Source organism: Copidosoma floridanum, unplaced genomic scaffold (assembly GCF_036245765.1).
Source record: "Copidosoma floridanum isolate Cflo_tuat_1 unplaced genomic scaffold, Cflo_Japanese_pri ptg000019l, whole genome shotgun sequence".
NCBI classification, from domain to species: Eukaryota; Metazoa; Arthropoda; class Insecta; order Hymenoptera; family Encyrtidae; genus Copidosoma; species Copidosoma floridanum.
This window is the reverse complement of record NW_028321896.1, coordinates 4,010,586-4,033,714: the sequence shown is the minus strand read 5'-3', so window position 1 is coordinate 4,033,714 and position 23,129 is coordinate 4,010,586. Positions and strand designations below refer to the sequence as shown.

The following is a 23,129-nucleotide window of genomic DNA, read 5'->3' as shown; positions in this document are numbered from 1 at the left end:
TCTCTTAAGGGCCGGCACAAGCGAAACGCCACCTTTCCAGGTGGTCAGACAACGATACTCCAAATCACACCGGCGGTGCGAAGTAAGTGCCACCACTGCGTGCCAGCTTCACCGATTCTCCCGACACCTTGAACAATCATATAACGACGATGCTTTCAGGCAACACACCGAATCCCTCGAGGCCGCGGTTCAACAGTTGCCGCTCGGAGCCGCGAGGATCGAGCACCTCGTGGATACCAGAAGCGACGAGCAGCCTATGCAATTCTGCGTTCTCGTCGCTGAGCGATTCTCTAGCCTCGTCGCCGTCAATAACAACAACGACCGCCAAACCAACGGCAACTACCCCGCAAAATTCCACGACGAACGGCCTCGCGACTACCTACACTGGACACAGCAACAAGGAGAACGTTTCGTGCGACCAGCTTGCCGTCAAGGACTCCAGTGTTAACAATAACAACAAAAACAACAACAACTCGTCTCCCCTTAGGAACGGCACCGGCGTGCACGCGTACACGACGTCGTCCATCACCATCAACGGCACGATGCCCCCCATCGGTACTTTTGTTTGTTTTTCCATTACTTATTTCGGTCGGTTTCGCGACTATATTGTTTGACTGCATTCGCTTGTACAGCAGCTGTCTCGTCGTCGCCTGCGTGTGCAACCCCAGCGACGACGAGTTTGGCCGGCAGCGTGTGCTCGGAAAAGCCACCGATTTGCAAGAGCTCGAGCTGCGCCGAGAGTGCCAGATCATACAAGGACCAGCCGGCGAGCAGTGCGTCACCACCCACGAGGGATAAGCTCAGAGCCGAAGATAAGGCGCGCAGGCGGGTGCTCGGCCAACAGCACCAGCAGCAGCAGCAGCAACCACCGTTGGATCGCACAGTGTCGGCGCCCCTCGAGACCATCAACAAATTAGGTATGTACTCGTGATTTCCGAGATAGTGGGACAGGTGGTTTCTAAAACCGTTGACGTTTGGTGTTCAGACGATGAGGCGTGCAGGAGGATCCTCCTGGACCACGAGAGAGAACGAGAGGGTAAGCTGCGCGACATCGCGGCCTCGCTAACGCAGCCCAGGGTCAGGCGCAACAAGCCGAGAGCCTCCGAGCCCACGCGAGACGTCGTGGACACCGCGGCCGTCACGCATCAGGATAAGCTCGTAAGTGCACGAAGTGCTCGCGCTCGTATAACACGTGCAGTGGGCGGGCATTAAAATGTATCTCGTCTAATTTGTTGGCTCAACAGATCAGGGGAGATCCGGACGGCTGCGTGCTCGACATATCGGGCAACAGGTACTCTCCGACTTGCGAGCTGAGGGTCGATCTGCCAGCCGAGGATTTGTTGAACATAAAAAAGGGCTGGCTGATGAAGCAAGGGGCTAACAAGGAGTGGAACAAACACTGGTTCGTCCTGCGTGGCTGTGGCCTCATGTACTATCGAGATCCCAGCGCCGAGGACAAGGGGATCATGGACGGGGTTATCGACTTGAACACCGTCACTGCTGTCACGTCGGTCCAAGTGGCTCGGAATTACGGTTTTCAAACGATAGTAAGCTGTTTTTTTTTTTTAGTCTCATCCCATTGAGTCCAAATGGAATATTCTACCAATCTCGTTTAAACTGCGTGCACAGACTTGGGACGATAGAGGTACAACTGTTCTCTCGGCAGTAACTGCTGGCATAAGGGCAAACTGGATGTCGGCCATCAGAAAGGCTACCAATTTGCCGGATCTTGACAATAATCCGCTCGATTCGCACACGATTTGTCAGGAGAGGCAGGAGGAAATGAGTATTCAGTCTCCCACGGCGTGAGTATTTCTTTTTTCTTTCGTAACAGTAATATGTATTGTTAAGATAAATGAATAAAGAAAAAAAAATCGATCAATGTTTCAGATCGATCGAGGAACACGAAAGGGACTTTATTGCAACGTCGACGGGACTGACGGGTCTGACGGGGCGTTCGGTCCTTTTTTCGTCGGACGAGGAGTATCGCACGGCATCGGAGGGCGGTCGGCGCGAGTCTGGCGACTGGTCCGAAGTGGCGAGTTCACCGCCCCTGACGAACAACGTCGTCAACGGTGAATGGGGCACGTCCACACCGAAAACCTCGTCGTCGAAGCACGAGTGGTCGGACTTGCCGCCCTCGCCGCCTCTCACCAGAACAGCTCTATCGAGGGTAAAGGCGAGGTCGCGCTCGAGCTCGAGATCGCGCGTCTACAAACGAAGCCGCAGCTCGCCACCAAGTTCCAGGCGCAGTACCCTCGACAGCGTGCAGTCCGAGGATTTGGAGATGGCTTGCTGTGAGCTCGAGCTCAACAAGGACATGGGACAGAGCAGCAGCCAGATTTCCATCAACGACTGCAGGACATCGTCTTCTGGTAACGGTTCGGACAACCCGCACCTAATAGTCGAGTTGCTGGAGGATAAGTTGAGCACGTTTAGAGACCAGTCGATACTGGACCACAACAACAAGGGCAGTGGCAGCAGCGTCACAGGCAACAAGAGCTCCGTTAGCAGCAGCACTGTAGTTAACAGTAACGGCAGCCAGACCCAGTCTAACTCTTTGCTAGTCATCGTCGAGCGCCAGGAGAGCGAGATCAAGGGACTAAAGTCACAACTGAACGTGGCGCGCAACGAGCTAGCCAGCGCTCACTCGGAGCTCTTGAGGCTCGGCCAGCAAAAGACCGAGACCGAGAAACAGCTCGAGCAGGTGTTGGGCAACGTCCAGCGCAACGAACAGCAGCGCAACAAACAACAGCTCGACGAACTGGACAAAATGAAGAAACTTTACAGTCGAGACAAGGAGCTGCTTGAGCGCAAGCTTCTCGAGACCGAAGCCATACTGCGCGAGACGAGCGAGAGGTGTCAAATGCTTACAAATCAGCTGGAATCTAGTCACACAACCGTCGAGCATTTGCAAGCTGAAGTCACGACTCTTACCGACAGATTATCGCAAGGTTGAAAACAATTGTCCCACTCCTCCCCAAATAAGAATCAAATGGAATTGCAAAATGTCTAAATACCCTTGCTTTTCAACAGGTATCGAGGAGAACGAACGACTCTATGCTCGGGTAAGGGAATTGGAGGGTAAAAATGGTCTTTCGTCGTCGAGAGAACGGGGCCGCAGTTACGATTCGCTGAGCGATCTGACCAATATTGATCTAGACTTGGATTTGAATGCGTTTGATAAAGAACGGTAACTATATATGAATTTTCCATGGTTGGCAATCGAATATTAATTTCATAAAATAAACTCTTATTTTTCTCTTTTTCTCGTCACAACACAGCATTATGGAAGAATACGACGAACTGAGGAGTCGTTTCGAAAAAGCAGTTCTCGAGATTCGTGCCATGCGCAAAGAGTTGCGCGAGGCGCACGCCACGCAAGACGTCCTCGAGCTCGAGATATTTGCCCATAAACAAGAATCGACGCAAACCAACGAGTCTAATCAAGCCCAAGTTCAACTGATGGCCGCAAAGATCCAGGATTTGACGAACAAGCTGGCAGGCAGCGAGAAGCAGGTGCGAATGTTAAAGCAAAAATTGACAAAGGCGGAGAGTCGAGATAAGCGGAGGTCGCTCTCGCTCAAGGGCCGGGAGTCCTTCCAAATATCTCAAGAAGTCGAAGACAAGCTGGTGGACCTCGAGAAGAAGATAAGTGCGCTCGAGCGGGGCAAGGGCGCCCGATCAGTGGTTGCGCCTGAAACCACTTCCAAAGAGTCGAGTTCTTCCACAAAGAAGGAGCGTACCAAGAAGGAGAACCGTAGCTTAGACAGAAGTAGAGTGCGAAGGAAATCGTTAGATAGTGCTACGAGCTCGGAACCAATGAAAGTCCTGATCCGACTGAGCACGTTGGAATCCAAGGTAGCTAACGTAACGGCGGAAACCACGGCCAGCGATGCCGAGAAGGATTCCAGCGAGTGCAGTGAGATCAGCGGTGCGTCCTCGATGTCTCGCAACGACGTCTCCGCCGAAGTCGTACTTCGATTGAGGAGGCTCGAGCACGCGGTGGCCAAGTCAAAAAGGCGATTGGACAGCTACCTGGGCTCCACACGTGCCGAGGAGAAGGCGCACAAGTGTCTGCTGGCGGTCAACGAGATCCTGGACGCGTGCGTGGAGCATCAACGCAAGAAGAACGATGCTAGCTGTCAAATCACAGAGTCAGTAGGCGTAGTTGTGACTAAACTAGAAGCTATTCTTAGTAATAAAATGCACGAGTTGGTGAATCGACGTCGGCAACTCTCCGAAGCCGGCCAACTCGATGACAAAGAGAAAATTAAACTGGCAGCGGAAAGGCTGGCCTTTGAGTCTGTCATTCTGAGACAGATCAAGTGTGCAATGAACGGAACGTTGGAGCGCGGCGCAATTTTGAGTGAATTGGTCGAAACTAGTCAGCTTATTTCAAGCTTAAAACTTAAGGTTAATGGAACTAAGCCCAAAACGTACCAAAACACAAGCTATATTCAATATCTAACTAAGGTGTTAGCTACTAAATTAGTACTTATAGGGGGCGTACCGAAGACAAAGGAGCGTTCGACGGAAATTTCGGCGGCGCGAGCCGAAGCCCTGAATTTCTTGCTGCAGAGGCAGAAGGAGGTCAATCAGATCGTCGATAATTACAAAAACGACAAGCTCAAGCGTCTAGCTGAGGCACTGGCTGCCGAAACCTGTAGCATGTCCGAGCCGGAAGAAATCAATAAGCAAGTAGCTCTGGCCACGAACAAACTGGTCGAAGACAAGAGGATCCGGGAGGCGTGGATCATCGCACAAGAGACCGTCAATAAGGAATTGGTTCAGGTCGAGGTGTCCCACTTCATCATGAGGTGTGGTCAGATTTACGAACAAAATGTCTCGTCCGTTGCGGATAGCTGTTTGAGTTTTGACGCCGCGCAGATCGTCGATTTTGAATCCTGGGCGGATAAAGCTCAAACGATTCTGCGTCAGGAGATGGAGAACACCATCCATTACTTGGTAGAGGAGTACGAGAAAACCTTACATCAGCTGAAGAAAAGCAAGTGCAACGTAGAATCTCAGTACGACTCGAAGCAGTTGCTGTCGGATTATACTGACGTGATTGCGCAAAAGGCCTTGATAGATGCCAGAATTAGCGTGCTGCAGGAGAGTGCGAGGACCAAGACAGCTTTCACCGGACAGTCCTTCGTATCTAGTCTAATTCGGCATGAAGACCTTCTGTCCAGTTTACTTGCTGAGGATTACACCTTTGAGAACAATGCCATCCACGATGCGGAATTCATCCACCTCTACCAGCAATTTACGAACGAGTGCGACGACAAAATCTCCAATAGGCAACAGTCTCAAGAGCAGATCAAGAACGTGGCTCAGGTTCTGGCTGACGTGAGCAGTGGTATCGATGGCCTGAAGCAATGCGTGAAGGACAAGATGCGCGATAAAATCGACATCCTCAAGCGTCCTCAAACTGCATCGGCAAGCGACTGGGTGGGCGTGTGCGAAAAGTGCAAGGAGATTCGCGAGGAAATAAAACGAATCTCCGATAACGTGAGAAGTGCCTCGTGCAAGCAGTGCGAGCAGCTACAAGACAAAATAACGTGGCTCTCGGCCGAGCACGCCAAGGAGCTCGAACAGCTTAAAAAGACGCACGAGCAAGACCTGATCGATATCAAGGGTAAGTGGGACAACGAGCGCAACAGCCTCAAGACGCAGTTCGAGCACGAGGCAGCTTCCCTACGCGAGAGAGCCCGGAAACTGGAGCATCGACTGAACGCCATGGACTCGGAGTACTCGGCCCACGTGAACGAGCTGCGGGCCGCTTATCAGCGATCGATCAGCACCGAGCTAGATACCGATGCCGAGACACGCAAGCGATACAAGGACGAGATCAAGCAGCTGCGCGCCTTGTGCGAGAAGGGCTTGCTGGCTATGGAAAATTCGCACAGGAGAATCATTGCCGAGCTGGAGGAAAAGCACCGGCAAGAGTTGGAGAACTTGAGGATCGAAAAAGAGCAGGCTCTCTCGGAGGAGACTCAGGCTACTCTAGCTGCCCTGGATGCTATGAGAAAGGCACACGAGCACGAGGTACAGAAAGAAATCGCCAAGTTCAAACAAGAGTTTATCAAGCAAGTACAAGCTCGCGAGGATATTGGTATACTTCACAAAGAGCACGAGTGAGTACTTTTTTTTTTTTACATTTCGCGAGTTGTTTATTTGAGTATATTTCCTGCGACTGATTGTGATTTCTGATTGTCTTAATTGCAGAGAGGAAATGGAAGAGATTAAACAAGAAATCCTTTCGCTGTCCGCCAAATATTCTCAAAAGTGCGTGGAGTCGGCTGCTCTGGAGGAAAAAGTCGGAGCACTGACGAAACAAGTAACTCAAGCTCAACAACACATTATGCAATTGGATGCTAGAAATAAACAGTTGCGTGCACATTTGGTACTAGAGACGAACGACACTGCTTTCAACGACACGATACAGCTACTAAGAGGTAGAGACAGCGAAATAGCCGAGCAACGAGAAGAAATACATCGTTTGCAACAACAATTAAAGGTACAATGAGAGATGTCTCTGTAATGGGATGCATTTTTACAAAGCTGGTTATTATTGGTTTTATAGGATAATTGTACCTATTACTGTTAGGCTTGAGATACGCCAACAGTCATTAATTTTTATGGAAAGAGTGGTTTACTGGTGGGATACTACAGTTTTATTGTAAAGCTAATATTTATAAAGCTACTTGGTTCGTCTGCAACAATATAAATATAAAAATATACTTTTCAACAACCGTTTTAAGTCTAAGGTAATCATTGAAGTTTCTTTTTGTTCAATAAAAGTTCCCCTAATTTTTATATCCATTGAAAAACAATTTTTTCACGCATCACCTTGATGTGAACCAGTAATAATTGGTACATTTAGCCTATCATCACATTTAATAACTTAAATAACATTTTCATATTATTCTGTCACTGAATTTTTTAGCATTTTACTTTGAAAATAACAAAAAATTACTATTAAAGGCAAAATAAACTAACGCTTGAACTAACACACTATTTGATATGTTACTAACAGCATGGGGACGTAATGCGTGACTTGGCGGGTTTAACGAAAAAATCAGCAACGCTAAATTACGTGCCAGTGTATCCAGTGCAAGGAGTGCATAACAGCATTGAATCGAAAATTAACAAATCCAAGAGCGTGGATGGAGTACTGCTCAGCGAGCGACCAAAGAGCTCTGCTAACTTAAAAAAATCACTATCAGCCGATCAGACTAGGTCTTCGTTTTTGTACAGCTTTGAAAAAATGAAATCTGTGTCATTGCCGTATTCAAGTAATATACTGTCCTCTGAGAGTAATATAGTCGAGAAGAAAGATGACAAGCAACAAAAAGTAACTGAACGAAATGGTTTAATGACATCGATTTGGAATAGTTTTCGGCCTAGATCTGCTGTTCTGTCGCAACAATATCATGGTACAGAAGAGAGCTGTTAATCAATTGAACTGTCATTGAAGATATTTTCAAAAAATGATCGATATAGAAGTGATTAGGATATTGATTTTGCTTTATCTCTACTAAAATCAATTTTTTTATGATGGATGGTGTAGTACTGAAATTTTTATAGAAAAAAACCAATCAGTGCTACAAGTGTGCTCATTACTGTGAAAACTTTTTTAAAAAGCTTAAAAGCATGATATACCTCGAGCCTTAACGTAAATGTGATGTAGACTAACTGTTTTTTAGCGCTATACTGTCTTCCTTAAACACTTTTTACGCAATGTACACACTTTTTAGTATTTAATAGCTAAATAATCAAAATCAAAAGTAATATAGGGTTCTTAAGGTAGTGGTTATATACACTTTTTCGATGGAAAAATTTTGTACGAAACCCAACAACTTTGAAAGGTTTTGAAATAAAATTTTATAATCTAGTTTCCCTTTATAAAATTACATTGTACTGAAAATGTCTCTCTAGTAGACAAATAGCAAAGTACCATATTCTCTATAACACTTACAATAGTTTTATAAGCATTTTGATACTCAAGCCACGAATAATCGTGGTTGTATTTTAATCACGTGCTTCGACACGTTAAAAGTTATATGATTGAAAAATTAAAATTTGGGATGTAAACAATTTTGGCGAAAAAAAAGGTGACCCAACAACGGCGCGAGTCGGCAAGCGTGACGTATGACATCACTAGGCGCATCAGTAAAGTCAAAGGCAGTAGTAGCAGCAACACCAGTTACCGGAGGCACACAGCCTCTGTACCGACGCACGTCACACATACCGTCTCACCTCGGAACCCCCAGCTCTCTCCATTGCAGGTTTGCAATTTGACTCAATTAGCATTCACTTCTGATGCACTGCGTGGCTTTGTTTAAAGGAGAAAACTTAAATTTTTATTGCAGAGCTGATGTGGTCTCCTAAAGTGAGGTGATCAGGATCTGCATTAAATTAACCACCGTCTCCTCTGCCCCTCACTCCTATAGCAGTGGGTATAGTTGTTTAGAGGAAAACAACATTTGGACTTTCTACTTTTCTTGGTTGGCTTGTAAGCAATTTAAAAACCAGTTTAAAACCACAGCTATGGATGAGACGAGAATGTTAAAAATTACCGATCAAGTCTTTGTTCAAATCCTTTCAGTCCTGAATAGAGAAACGTAAAAGTGTTGACAAATTAAATGTTATTTAAATACTTTTTTTGAGTATTTAAAAATGTTATTTTTTTTAATATACAAGATAGATCGTGTCTGTTGAATCGTGAAAATTTTAATTACATCTTTAGATAGGTTTGTTGAGTTAATATGCCTGCTACTAAGTGTAATCCTCATTGACGTTGAAGAATACTAAATTTACCGTGTAAGTAATAACAAGCAAAGTTGTGACTGAAAGGGTTTATAAATGTTACTCGTTTTTTGCAATATGTACGATAAGGTCAATTCGGAATTTCAGTAGATTGCTATAATATATCATGTTATAAAGAAAAAGAAGGAACAATTGAGTATAATCATTGTACAATCACAATTATCAAGAGTTTATTATGCTTACGTTTAATTATCGTGTGAACTTGATTCAATATATTTGAAAAACAACAAATTTTAAGTACAATGTTGAGTTTATATTGGAGTTTTTCAAAAACTCTTAATCTACTGCTTGTGTGCTAATTATTAAAAAAAAAATATTTAAACAAGCGTCACAGCAGTTTTTTTACGTAATTTTTTTTTCAGCGCGTTGGTACTTTGATTTTTCTAAATAATATATTTTGGGGCATTACTTGTTACTCTGCTGCTTTTGTTGGACGATTATTGCAGCATTTACAATATGGTCGTTACTAGCTTTTAATGCATTTCATCATGTTTTGTTGTAAGTCATGCAAGTCAAAGTAAATAGGGAAAAATCATGAATTTAATTGTAGAATGGCGTATATTCAATCTTAAAATAAAAGAATGTCAATTTTTTTTAATGTTACAAGTCATGTACACAAGCCTAATTTTACTTCCAAATAGCTGATATCATCTGAGTTTTGTCGTTGGATGGTGTAAAAATGTTTTTTCCCTGATGTTGTTAAATGTTCGTTGACATTATCTTTTAAATGTGCGTTAATTTTTATAAAGTTGTAAAGGAAAATTATACTTTTACGATTGGTTATAGTATTATATTATTACAAGAAAATATTGTATGGACATCAATGAATAATTATTTATGCTATTGATGACTAAACTTGACGTGCGAGAATCGAACAAATTTTAAAAGAACTATATTGAGTTTCTTTCTGTTGATCAAAAAATAATTTAATTATATGATTAGGTATAATACTTGTTTGAAAGAAATGCCTTTGTTATGTATAGATTATGCACATATTTTTTGTATCATACAGGTATCATTATTATTATTATTATTATTATTATTATTATTATTATTATTATTATTATTATTATTATTGTAATCATTATTACTATTATTATTATTATTATTATTATTATTATTATTATTATTATTATTATCACTGGTATATTTTTTTCACAGCGTAAACAAACGTTCACTGGTTATATAATCATCTAATGTTAATAAAGTGTATAGTTTATGATTTTTATCGTCAAATATTAAATGTATAATTATAATTATAAATATATAAATTAACAAACGCGCGCACTCAATTTCTCTCTATTATATTTTCGTTTTTCAACTTTCGTCTATTTACATATGTACAGGTATAAATATTTATACATATGTATTTATAGACCAATAGGTATAAATTGTTGTATTTTAAATCAGCACGATCCGTTCCAGTGGCGATGTCGATTACTTATTGTCTTACTTATGTAGGATAATTCAACGTCCAGGATTGTTTAACGTTTTATCAAATATTATTATTTCATTATTGCATTTGTATTATAATTTATAACACGTTTGAAATAAAATGTAGTAACCATTAAAAAAAAATGTTTCGATTTATTAACTCAAAATTTCATAATTTTAAATAATATGTACGAATTAGTATAAAAAATCGTTCATTCAATTCATTAAATCGGCAATGTTTAAAATACTCGTTGTTAAATTACAAGTAAAATATAGATGTACGCATTTTGCAATAAATGAAGTTGTTGACAAATGTATACATTAAACAAAAAAATTATTTTTGTATCCCCTATAGTAAAAATTAAATTGATTCACGGATGCTTTGAACTATATGATTTCGCACGATTTAAAAAGTTCAGCACCTGGATAAGATCGGTATTTCTTCCTGGTTTCCCATAACATCGCCTATACTGCAACCGGTTTTGATACGAGGCTGCTTTCTAATTTAATGTTTATGGCACGCGCGACGCGTCGGTATCACTTGACGAGAAAAATTTTCAATTCTACGTTCCCTACAATCCTGTTTTGCAATGCAATCAATACAAATTAATCATGCTTTTTTTTTTTTTTTTTTTTTTTTTTTTTTTTCAATAATTTGAAATTACAGGAAAGTTTGAGCTTTAATTTCGAACGAAAGCAACCATGTATATTATTTCAGTAATAATTTCAACGATTGGCCTCGAAGGCGGGAAATCTAAAAAAATCGAGACGTTCAAATTGAGCCGTGGAACAGCAGGTCCGTTGAGCGATAACAGGAGAGAGATTTTGAACAATGTTCTTATCGACAACGTATGCATGCACGCACAGTACATACATAATCAAGTTGAGTATCGAACAGTGCGGGGGTGCGTCGCGAAAACGACTTGTGAGTACTTATTCGAATAATTAATTTTACGTCGTGTTGCGAGTGCCACCCACCAGGACTAATCTATCACCGGGGAGGTGTTTAGATGTCTAATCAACTCGTCGAGCAGTTGCGAGTGTTTCATCTGAGGAACGAGCTCAACCGTGAGTGGGAGTCGATCAACCGGAGGATTTGGGTATTGTTGAACACTATTGGCACGCTTGACGCAATAATTTTGCGATACGCGATAGTTCACGCTTGTTTGTTACAAAAAACGATGTCGTTTCGCGCAAATTCGTATCTGTTAAATTTTTCCCTCCGTAATCTCTAACCGGCCTGATTCGGCGGTTCGACTATCGCGGGCGTCGATGGTTTTTCTCGTGGCCTATTTAATGTGTACGTTGTGTATTAGGTGCTCCGGTACCTTATATGCATTTGCATAAATGGTTTTGCAGTGTCAAGTAACAAATGTGATTTTACTTTGACAGAATTGTGTCGCGCGAAAATTGTACACTCGTACACTCACCGTACCTTGATTCGCAAACCGCGAAGTTTGAATTCTTGAAGTAATTTATCGTATTAAAACACGAGGAACAACCATAACCAGAAAATAAAAATATAATGATAAACAACTATCATATTAACAACTATTGAACAATCTTAAAATCATGCTTTATGTTTAAACTTCGCGGTTTGCGAATCAAAGTACGGTGAGTGTACGTTGATTTCGAATTTCTCCGTCAGTAGGTAAAACGGAAATCTGTTGAAATATTTAACCGTCGCGTTTTGTGCGTTCTGCGCGGTGATTCACATTTTCAAACGCAGTGTCAAGACAACTTTGTGCAGTTTTTTGCGATCATAATTGAATAGTACGTAATGTGTTGTTACATGTATTGGTTTTAAATTGCAGTTCCTGAATCTTGAAGTAACAAAAAAAAAAAAAATAATAATAATTTCGAACAATGAGTATTGGTTAGTATAGGACTTTCAATCAGTTATAAGCCATTGAAATACACGAGATTCATATTTATGATGCATACAGGTGAATTTATTTGCATTTGTCTGGGAACGTTTTTAAAAAAAGTGTGTAGCTGGTGTAATTGTATGTATCTATTTGTTATTAAGCATGAATGGCTAATGTATATAGGTACACACATAGTAACAGAATACTATTCTGAGAATAGTAACGTCGCGCGTGCGTGTCAACCATCATTTCGAAACATGACAAGGACGTCGGCTGATTGGTTTGGAATTTTTTCGTTGAGTCTCGGTGATTTTCGTGATTACACTGATTAGAAAAATTCAGTATTTTCTCCTTTAATCTATAATCCATCATCTGTGCCTTATGATGGTACATGATCATCATATCATGATTTGCCCTGCCAAAAGTGCAAAAAAAGATATTTAATACCACACAAAAGGAGATCAGATAATGATAAATAGAGGAGCTATGAATACTGATTTTAGTAACTCAATCTCTCTGTCGCTCATCTCACCCCTTCCTCCACCCTCCGATCTCCCCTTACAAACGACTTCTCGCAAAGTTGGAGCAGAAGTTGGCGCTCGTCCGCGGACTTTCTACTTCGCGCCTCGGACCCCGCGCGACTGGAACTTTTTCCCATAATGTATTTTCTTCAGCGACTTTCCGGACTCGCGTCCATAAATTATTTATAGGTAATATGCGTGTATATACCTATACTACCGGTCTTTCTTGCATACATACATACATTATACGCGTGCACCCTCGAGATAATATATTTTTCTGATGGATTTTCTTGAACGTTACTCTTTCTCTCACGTGCAGTAATGTACACGCATAAGTAGTACCATTATGTTTGCGCGACACAACGTTTGGCTGTCATGATCGCATGCAAACTATGTCAATAGACTTTGTTAATTCGTACTTATTCGTTGTTTGGACATTTTCAGGTACAACAATTTTATACTTAAAATACACATGAAATGAGTATTTCGGGTTTTCCGTGATAATCTTGAGTTGCACGTTTATGCAAATTGCATAATTTTATACTCTTGAGATGGGCAGGATTAGTTAAGCTTATAATTTTGCAACAGACCATCGGACGGCGCGTCCTCTTTTGAAGAGCTTCCCGTTCAATATATCTGCAGTCTGGGCTCTGAATAATTGATTCCTGCCTGGATTTTCAATCGTCGTCGGCGTGACATTCCCTCGAACGCGAGAGCGACGAAGTGATTTTTCCACGTTCCTAAATACTCGGAATACTAATCGATGCGATAAGTATATAAGTACGTGTTTTATGTATTCCTGCGAGCAAATTTTTAAACTCACAATTATCTATTTGAAATGTTGCACGTAACGCGGATGTACTTGAAAATTGAAAACAACGAATAAACTGTAAAAGCATGTATGGTTGTAAGCCACATTCTCCAATAATCGTAGTTTGAGCTTGAAATAGCTTTAAATCAAAAATCAATAACGTGTAAATAAACATGGGCAAGATAAAGAGTGCATCATTGTATTTTATAAGTATAGAGGGCAGGTATGTGGAGTGCAAAACCAATGCGATAAGCTAAACTCTCAAAGGCACAGAAAAACTGGAGCGACGCGTCTGAGAGATAGAGGTAAGTATTGGCGCGAGGTGAGAGTTGGGTGGAGAACTGAAAATAATTACTTATATGTGTATAATATATATACACATGAGACTAGAAAACACACTCTACTCTCTATAGTACTAGTTTGTCCAGTTCCGGTAATGTATGTATATTATAAGAGGTAGGAGGAGAGAGAGAGAGAGAGAGAGAGCAAACCCGCGCACTGCTACTTAGTAATGCGTTGCAAGATAAAAAAATTAAACCTGTACACTAGTAGGTATAGGCATATGTGTGTAAAAGTATACTTGTATTCATACCAAATCAAGAGAGCCATAAAATCAGCGTCTCGAGACTTGATATCTGCTGCATAGGTGTAGGTACGTATCTACTAGACATTCACCCAAGTACACATAACTATATATTAAAATATTTAGTATCCTTATATAATTATTATTATTTTATCCGTAAGAAAAAAGGGGAGCAACCGGCCAGCTGAGCTGAGAGAGAGACACGGTGCACACGAATGCGCGATTGCGCATATACGCGAACCAAGACACCAAGTGGAGTTTGTATGATAAGTTCATGACAATCCGCGAGGGCGCGCTGATGTCGGAAAAAAAAGCCAGTAGGTAAGCGAAGTCGCTCGATCGGCGAAGAAGACGGCTTTCGGCGTGTTATATTAACATCGGAGCAGAATAGAATAGGTACCTATCCGATAATCCGAGTCGAGCTCTGTTGTCACACATACAGTCGTCAGTCGCAACAAGAGGCACGCACAGTGTGGCTGCTGCAGCTTCGTTTGCATATTCGCACGTCATATACCTATATACATGCTTTTGTGTTCGCGCGCGCTTCGAAAGTGGAATAGGTATATTCCTTCCGCATCCGCAGCGATCTAACAGAAAGAGAGCGAGAGATAGCTGCTGCTCTTGCACACCAAGTGTGTGTATATTATATGTATGAGGTTATTGTTGTAATATATAGCTCTATATAGCGATTGTGTGTGCGTTTGTTCGTTCTCTCTCCCCCTTCTGTTCCATCATCGTTCAATCGCGCTGCAATTGCAAGCTGCAAGTAAGGATAAGTATAACAGTAGAGTGCAGTGCGCGAATACCTTTTACTCCGAGACTGTACCGAGAGAGAAAAAAGAAAGAGACATAAGTACGTAGTTGCTGTTGGTGTGTACAAGTATCTGTAAGTGCATAAAAGTATATACTTTAATCTCATCATCATCTGAGAGAGAAGAAGACAAGGGCTCGGTCGTGCCGCTGCCGTGCGTCGTGCATTAAGTATACTCACACATAAGTAGGTACACGTTTCTTTCATCTTGCGCTCTGTTGGATAGAGCTGCTCCCTGTTATCTACCGTGTACCTAAGTACTTGGTGTAAATATAGAGTCATGTTATTCATATTTTAAATCTCGTCGATGAGGTTTGAGGTGTGTAGGTACACACACGTACATACATCGGTAATATAGCTGCGGTACAGTAGGTAGCAGCAAGAGCGGCAGCTCCCCGCCGAAAAAAAAAATTTACTTATTGTGTAGCGCGCGCGCGCGTGTTTCCACGTTCACGCTGCCAGTACTCCCCGAGAGGCCTCGAAGTAAGGATTGCTAAAAATTAGCGACGTAGCGAGTGAAACCAGAGGACGTGCATTGAACATAGAACGAACGTGCAAGTGATATTCGGTCGGGCGCGAAGCGTCCTTGCAAGTAATAAAATCCCGGGCTCGTTTTTGTGTCGTCAGCTCGGTGCGGCTGCCTGTATATGACTGTTGCCCAAGACAACAATAGCATTGATGAATAATAAAAAATAAGCCAACGAATAGGAACAAGAGCTTCCTGCTCTACCAGAGAGTGAATAAAAGAAAGGGAACCGAGAAGGGAGGAGGCGGCCAAGAGTGTATTTACAGTACAAGTAGCAGTAACAGGAGCACCCAGTATATACCAGCACCAACCAACACAGAGCGAGAGAGAGTGTATACCTTGGGGATTGATAAATTCTTCTTTTCGTAACGGTGGAGCAGAACGGCCTCAAACTGTGGGGCTCTGGGGCGTTTTTTCTTCCTCCTCAAGGAATGTACTATCCTGTAAGTCGTGCATTATTACAATTTATTATCTTCTGCTTTTTTTTTTTTTTTTTTTTTACACGCCAAAAAACATTAACATTAGTAATTGTGTAACACAACAGCATACAAGAGTCCTGATTGCATACCGTACAGTAGCACATGTGCTCGCCGCTACCCCGCTATAGCTTCTAAAAATACATATATATACACAGCCTTTTCTTTATCTCCGGCGTCTCAACGTTTATGTGCATGCATGTGTGAGCATGTGTGTCTAAACGCTAGGCCGCTTCTTTCATTTTCTTCTATACATATTATTCTTTCGTTATTCGCACTGAGCATGTATATGCATGAGGAGGGGTACACAGACGTATCTTGTTTTAATGTTTCTTCATGTCTCTTTTCTCTTCACTTATAGGTCCAGTATTTCGTGAAAATTTCACGGGTTTAATAACTCTACCTACTGAGTACTGTATTGACGCTCCTCCGCTCGTGTGCTTTCTCCCTACCGTGTACTTGCGCTTATCTGTATTCAAGCACGCGACGCCGACGGCTCCAAAGTTAACGTGCCTTGCACGCCTAAGGAATACTCTTCGGGAGAAGACGACGATGTACAAACATATATACACACATCCATATCATACATACTTCTTCGTCGTCGTCGTCGTCGTCGTCGTCTTGTCGCCATTTCGAACGCACTTCTTATGTGCTTGCTGTGTGCGAATAATCCAAGACGCACTCCAAAGTCCGAGAATAGAGAGAGAGAGAGAGAGGAACGAATGAAAGAAAAAGAGCGCCAGGCAGAGATAAATATAAAAAAAAAGAGATACCCGTGCGAGAGGGGAGAGGGTCACACGTATGTGTGTGTACAAGCGCGAGAGAGAGCCTCATTGATTCTCCCGTCTGCTGTGTAGCGCGAGAGTTTTGGAGTTTTGTTCTTCTTTGTATACATGTCTCTCCAATGTGCTCTCTGTACCCTTACACTTTTTAATGCCCCTTTTTTACGTATGCATTACAAGCACGAACTCCTTTTCATACGCAGTGTTGTGTAGTAGTAACGGCATTGGTATAAGGTTGTACACAAGCATTGGCCGGGGGGGGGGAGAGAGAGAGAGAGAACGAGAGACGCAGGAGCGGAGCACAGCATCCAGCAGCGCTAGTGGGAAGAAAATCGATCAGCGAGTTCGTTCGGATGCGCCGCGCAATTTGGACGGCCGGAAAGAGAGAGCTGCTGCGCCCTGTCTCATCTCTCCTTCTCTCCTTCTCTCCAGAGTCTAGTGGCCTAGGTCTTGGCATGTGCTGAGGGCCGAGAGGGGCGTGCTCACAAGAGCCGCAGAGAGAGGAAGGAGCAACATCGGTATATATATGTATACCTACGAGGCGAAATATTGCTCGTCACCTATATACACATGTATGTTGCACTTGGTCTCTCCGTTCTTGAGCTTGCGACCGAGCTTTTCTGTACATCGTGAATACAAACAAGATGGACACGCCGGATATACTTTGGTTGTATCACATTGGCATGTTACGCCTGTATGAGAAGATAAAAAGTTTAATCACGGCGTCCTTGAGGCACAAGCACAAGGTCGAAGCTTGCCTCAAGCTTGCCTACATAATAATCGTGTAAGCTCGTAATTTATCTCTCGCGACTATCATCCCCGTCGCGTGTTTAGCTCTTGTTTTTTCGTTTCCGCTCGCGAAATTCCAACGGGATCACAATTACTTGCAGCTTCGATCTTTTGGAGCAGGTAAATAATTTGCCAAAGGAAATAGATAAATAGTAACAAAAGAAAAAAAAAACAAAAAAAAAATATCGAGAATGGGCCTTGCGAGCTTTACGTTTAGGTTAGACGCAAAACCCCAGGCAGCGCGCGCGCGCGCGGGCGCGAACTTTGAAACACTTGTTTCACGTGTAAGTGAGTTTATATTCGTGCGTACTTATACGAAGCTTTGCCCATAGCCAACAACTCCAAAAGCTTGTACAATATGTGTATGCGTATATAATAATATACTATGTATACTCACAATGCACCTGGCAATTCTATTCTCTTTGCATGTCCGGCGTGAATTTCATTAACCCCTGCAGTCGACTGTGTGTGCACTGTATATGCGCGTGTTACACGTCACAAGCACCAACATGCCTAGGTTCATACATAAGTACATATTCGATATAAGCAGATTCTGTGCTGTCTTTCCTCCCTTCCTTCCTTCCTTCCTTGTCCTGCAATACTAAACTTGTAGTCTTCTACACCAAGTTTACTTTTTACACTGGCATGTTTCACGTACGCGTACGCGCTACATGTACACCGACGTATTCTACTCAATGCAATATGTTGATACTGAAAAAGAAATTATCCATCTATTTTGATCTCCTGCTCCTTATGCTGGCTGTACTCGTGCAGTGTACACATACAAAACTCCTCGTAATGTTAGTGTGTAATTTTACTCTCGGCAAGCTTGCCGCCCGACCCATTGATCAGCTCTGCTGCTGGGCCGTATTCGCCTAATGATTCAGTCCAACGTTGGTTTCAATAACAGACCACATTGTTACTTTTTGTGCTCAATTTCAAGAGACTTTTTTTTTTAATGTTCAGCCCTTGTCTAACTTTTGTTTTTTTACCGTCTCTGCAAATTGCTAGCTGATCGAAGTATGATTTGGCATCAATAAGTATATATGCTCGAATAATATATTTTTAGACCGCCTGTTGGTAATGTTGTATTGTACGTTGATTTTACCATTAATTCGTGCTCCAAATCTATATTAATCTTATGAGCAATCATCCTACTTAATCTTACTTATTAAGTAAACGAGACTGTGTTGTTTTTGATTATTAACGTAAAGCTACATGTTTTTCTATGAATACAGTTTTTTAAAGAGCAAGGATCAATTTATTCAATTTCTAAAGTACAAATCTGTTGCACATAGTATTTAACAATATTTTCTTTTATCAGAGATTTTGTAAAACAGTTTTAAAATTATTTACTCTGTACTTAAGTAAGAACCATAAAGTAAGTTATGCATAAAAAATAAAATCGATTCTATAGTTTTCAGTTATTTATCTTTCTTCGTTTTAATAACAAAATTTATCCAAACGCGATGATAAATTTCAATGTGTACTTTCTAAAAAAAATTTTATTACATTTAATAATATTATGACATCTGCATGCTAGATACGTAAGTCACGATAACTACCCCTTAGCTTTTTATCTACTATTAGGCTAAAGATCTAAAAACTTATCAGCTGTGAAACTTGTTGCTATAAAGGTGATTAATTGAAAATTTTCCTTAGTTTCTTTCACTAAAACGATGATCTCGTGTTGGAGTTCTATTTGACTATTTTATATTGGCGTAAAACTTCTTCTATCTAAATAGATTTTTTTTTGCTTTCTATTGTATATATATATATATTTTTTTTTTAATGGTATTTATGTACAACCTGTATTTTAATTGTAATTCATGTAAGTATATTATTTGATTAAAAAATTAATATAAATTTTTGTATTTATTAACTGTATCTCATGTAGGGTAAAAAAATAAAGTTTCGAATGGAATTAAATAAGTGTCATCGGTGCTCACGTCATACAATCGATCGAAAATTGTTTAATATTTTACACACGTAACTCGTCATTTTACGTATTCATTAGACTACCAACGTACAGTCAAACATTGAAAGTAACAGTTCAAGCTTTTAATTCTAAAGTTTATCACCATAAGTTACAGCAACTAAATTGCTGTAGCAACTGACATCATAAAAAAAGATAGAGTCTGTGATCTCTGCACAAAAAAATTATAACATCGTGAAAATAGTTAAAGCCAATGTGCCTATTAACACGTAGGAAAATTAATAAGTATTATAAAAGAAAAAAATCGGTTGTGATTACATTGTCTTTTTTATGACTCAGAAACACTAATCATTATTGTGTGATTCGATGTCGTTAACTCATTTTTCTCCATAAAATAGCAGAGTAAGGTAAAAAAAGACTTTTTTTTTTGTTGTAAAGGATTTATTTTCAGTTTTTCAGTACTTTGGCTTTCCCAATCGAAGTCTGAAGCCCCTTATCTTCTTCCCCATATGTACCCTCTCCTGAAATACGCGTGAGTATCGATCGACTAAAATTCACGCTGACGTCTGAAAATAAATATTTGTACGCTCTACTTTGGATGTAAGCTCACGAATCATGATCAAATAAACTTACAATTATCCTTTCAATCCACCACGAACCCTCCAATGCATATCGTATTTCTTTTGAGAAAAATAAAGTTACGTGGATTAGTTTTTTTTTTTTCCACCCCTGCATATATAAATCATTAATCTTCTTTGTGCCTAAAAAAAATTTTTGTACAAAGCCCAGTTACAGTGCGATAATGAAATAAAATCGATTCACAATGATGAATCGTTTTTCAAGTTGGCCTTGGTGCAATTCAATTAGTATTCTGATTGTAGGCAGTACCAAAGCAAGGGAAGCATGTTAAGCAAACGTATGGTAATTTTTTTCGAATTTCAAACTAAAGAAAATACTAGAATGGTAAAAAATTTGAAAGAACAAGCTTGCATTGAATATTCTATCGGAGTGTAAATCAAAATCGAACGTATGGATGGATCACGTTTTTTTTTTTTTTTTAATTAAAACCCCTACTTGTATGGGATGGATTATTTTTGTAAAACACAATGTAAAAAAATTTTTAATACACTCTATTCTACCCACGGAACCTTATTAATTCAATTGTTGTGTCCCAAGTTTTTCGGTAGAGGAATTTTTATGTCCGATCTAAACGAAGAAAAGCCCGAATGAAACTAGTTTGCCGCAAAGTTTGGCGAGCTTTGCGCTAGAAAGCACATCAACAGTCGCAAGGCGGCCCCTGGCTCACGCACACGATTCAAATCGGCAATGTAAATTTCGCTGCTGTCTTGATTCCCATTGTTTGAAACCGAGCAACAGCCTTGCCTCTATATTTTTCCTCCCCCTCGTATATATACCTACACGCCTTGACGCACCAGCTTTGAATTTAACTTCCTCTCAAAGCTCATAACGATTCGTGGAGGATATGTAACGAAAGCTCGGAAAAAAAAGCGGCCTGGTCGAATGGATTCGAAGCGCAAAGTTTAGCTTCGCTCGGCTCTCGGGTGTGTACTTTTCTGAACATCTTTTTTTACCAAAAGAAAACATTCCAACAAACGCTTCTTAAACAGAGTTGTTTATTGTTATTATTATTATTATTAATATTTTTTTTTTAAATTGAATATTTAAAATTTAAATTTTTCACATCCCGTAATAAAATGAAAAGTATCATTTTCCCAAAGATGATTATCTCACGGTACGAAGGAAGGGAGTAAAATACAAGACGCAGCAGTAGTTGCCAAGAGTAACGGTGGGGTGGTGGCGGAGAAGGAGGAGTTACCGAGTGCAAGACGCGCATTGATAATAACGAAGAGGTCACCGCGCAGGCTATCACGTTCGGGTAGCTCTTAGAAACAGCTCTTCCCTCCCATCTTCCTTCAATATTTCTTTTTTCTCTCTCTCATTTTTCTGATTAATTAGAAATTATAGTGCCCGTTTGCACAATGTTGTAACACTTGATTACATCTTCTTGATGACTCCACCTCCAACATCTACTACTTAGTCCCTTTTTAGAATAGGGTACCATTTTGCTTGCTCTAGTCGCTTTTTTCCACTAAACACGCATTACTGGTTGTAGACGCCACTGCTACAATGTATTTACTCCTCCTCCTGTCATCGCTCTACATCCTCCCGCGCGTTTGATTTATATATACGCGGACATGAGAAAGTAGTAGTCGCGTAGTAGGTATACAAACACACATCATAGTATAATGCACATACCTTATATACACGAGAGACGTTTTGATTTCTCTTCGCAACAGACTCGTTGCCATCTAATTTCCCCTCTCGGTGCGAATATGTACCAGAATAATTATTTAAATGTACTTAAAGAGGCATGAATTAAAAAAAGAAGAAGAAAACAAATATTTCTTTCCTCGCGTTGCCAAAAGTACCGTTCTCTCTCGCTCTTGACTGGCAAAGGTCTATTTTCAGACGTCACGTCTAACGGCCGCGTGCATGCGGGCCGTGACTTATTTTGATAGAGTTATTGCGCTCGGAAAATATGAGGAGGAGAGGATGCCCGCACTGGAAGGAAAGCTGACGGGGGGAATCGGTGTTGAAAATATGTTAATTACTAATTTCGCCGGAATCCCGCGTTTAAACATATAGTATATAATATTTCCTCGTGGGAACGCGTGTGGGTTTATCCCCTGCGGGCAGTCGTTGTCCGAAAATACAATTTTCTGTCATACACGTGCGTGGGAAATATACCAAGTAACGGGTGAACGTATAGTAATGTAGTGATTTTCGGACTCTACGGTATTTAGGTATATAATTCGATAGTCATTGCCTGTTGTATGTCCGTATATTACGCTCGTGTACGCGAGCTACTCTGAGCTTACACGCGCAATTGTATTACTCACGTTCGGATGCTTATGTCGCTTAGTTCGCTTATGTATAAGTAGGTACTTTAACTGCAAAAGTCCCTCGTAGGTACGCGACTTTAGAAAACCACGTACTATAGAATCTCGACAGTGTTACAAATGATATTCACGGATATTACCGTATACCTAAGTATACTTAATCGATGCGACGTGTTCAAAATCTAATTTTCGAGGGATGTAACAGCTCGAGGGAAATGTAAAATTTTACTGTCACCATGAAACTTGCCGGTACGTATATTTATATAGATATAACGCGATTTTCGTATCTCAACTACAAACGTCTCCAAAAGGTATATTTGTACATGCACGTATATACACCCGCGTACACTTACTGCCGCCTGCTGGCGTGACGTCACTTTGAATTTCCGGCCAATCAGAGCCCATCAGCACGTCGCGGGGGCAGCATCGGAAGAGAGCGGCACGTACAGTACAGCCTATATATAGTACACCCTTTTCCCTCCTTCGACCCCTCATCATCTGCACTTGGTTGAGCTTTACATGTTGTGTACGTATATACATACGTACAACATTTATCATATAACGTATACCCTGTATACAGGTGGGTACATACATTACGTATTATATTATAGTTAGGTGGAGTATAGGTACTGATTGACTGACCGAACCACCCACACGCATGGGTACACGGTTCAAAGAGGGGCAGAGCTCCTATATATATCATACTTACACGGTCGCTCCCCTCGCCCGAAAACTTCCTCCCGCGGAGTGTGAGCTCTAGCGACAGAAACGCTGGGTGTCTCTCTCTCTCTCTCTTATTCTGCTGGCTGATGTTTTCCGTGTAGTAGTTCTATGCC

The 23,129-nt window shown here is 41.2% G+C and overlaps 2 protein-coding genes across 8 annotated transcripts in view; both read left to right on the top strand.

Annotated features, from left to right (window-relative positions):
- Positions 1 to 8,739, top strand: part of osp (myosin phosphatase Rho interacting protein outspread) — an 80,317-nt gene extending 71,578 nt beyond the window's left edge. The window contains exons 5-16 of one of the 2 annotated variants that reach the window (XM_089593585.1): positions 10 to 82; positions 160 to 555; positions 633 to 917; positions 986 to 1,158; positions 1,245 to 1,547; positions 1,630 to 1,805; positions 1,891 to 2,954; positions 3,037 to 3,193; positions 3,285 to 6,140; positions 6,232 to 6,523; positions 8,121 to 8,294; positions 8,379 to 8,739. In XM_089593585.1, the coding sequence (XP_089449711.1) occupies positions 10 to 82; positions 160 to 555; positions 633 to 917; positions 986 to 1,158; positions 1,245 to 1,547; positions 1,630 to 1,805; positions 1,891 to 2,954; positions 3,037 to 3,193; positions 3,285 to 6,140; positions 6,232 to 6,523; positions 8,121 to 8,294; positions 8,379 to 8,384 (5,955 nt within the window). In that variant the 3' untranslated portion in view covers positions 8,385 to 8,739. Of the gene's footprint in view, positions 1 to 9; positions 83 to 159; positions 556 to 632; positions 918 to 985; positions 1,159 to 1,244; positions 1,548 to 1,629; positions 1,806 to 1,890; positions 2,955 to 3,036; positions 3,194 to 3,284; positions 6,141 to 6,231; positions 6,524 to 7,042; positions 7,443 to 8,120; positions 8,295 to 8,378 lie in introns of those variants that run through there. The other variant, XM_089593584.1, reaches the window with a different exon arrangement.
- A 5,790-nt stretch (positions 8,740 to 14,529) lies between these two features.
- The window catches only part of LOC106642146 (RNA-binding Fox protein 1), a 43,275-nt gene continuing 34,675 nt past the window's right edge, over positions 14,530 to 23,129 (top strand). For all 6 annotated transcript variants that reach the window (XM_014356833.2, XM_014356831.2, XM_089593473.1 and 3 more), the window contains exon 1: positions 14,530 to 15,832. In XM_014356833.2, the coding sequence (XP_014212319.2) occupies positions 15,821 to 15,832 (12 nt within the window). In that variant the 5' untranslated portion in view covers positions 14,530 to 15,820. The remainder of the gene's footprint in view (positions 15,833 to 23,129) is intronic.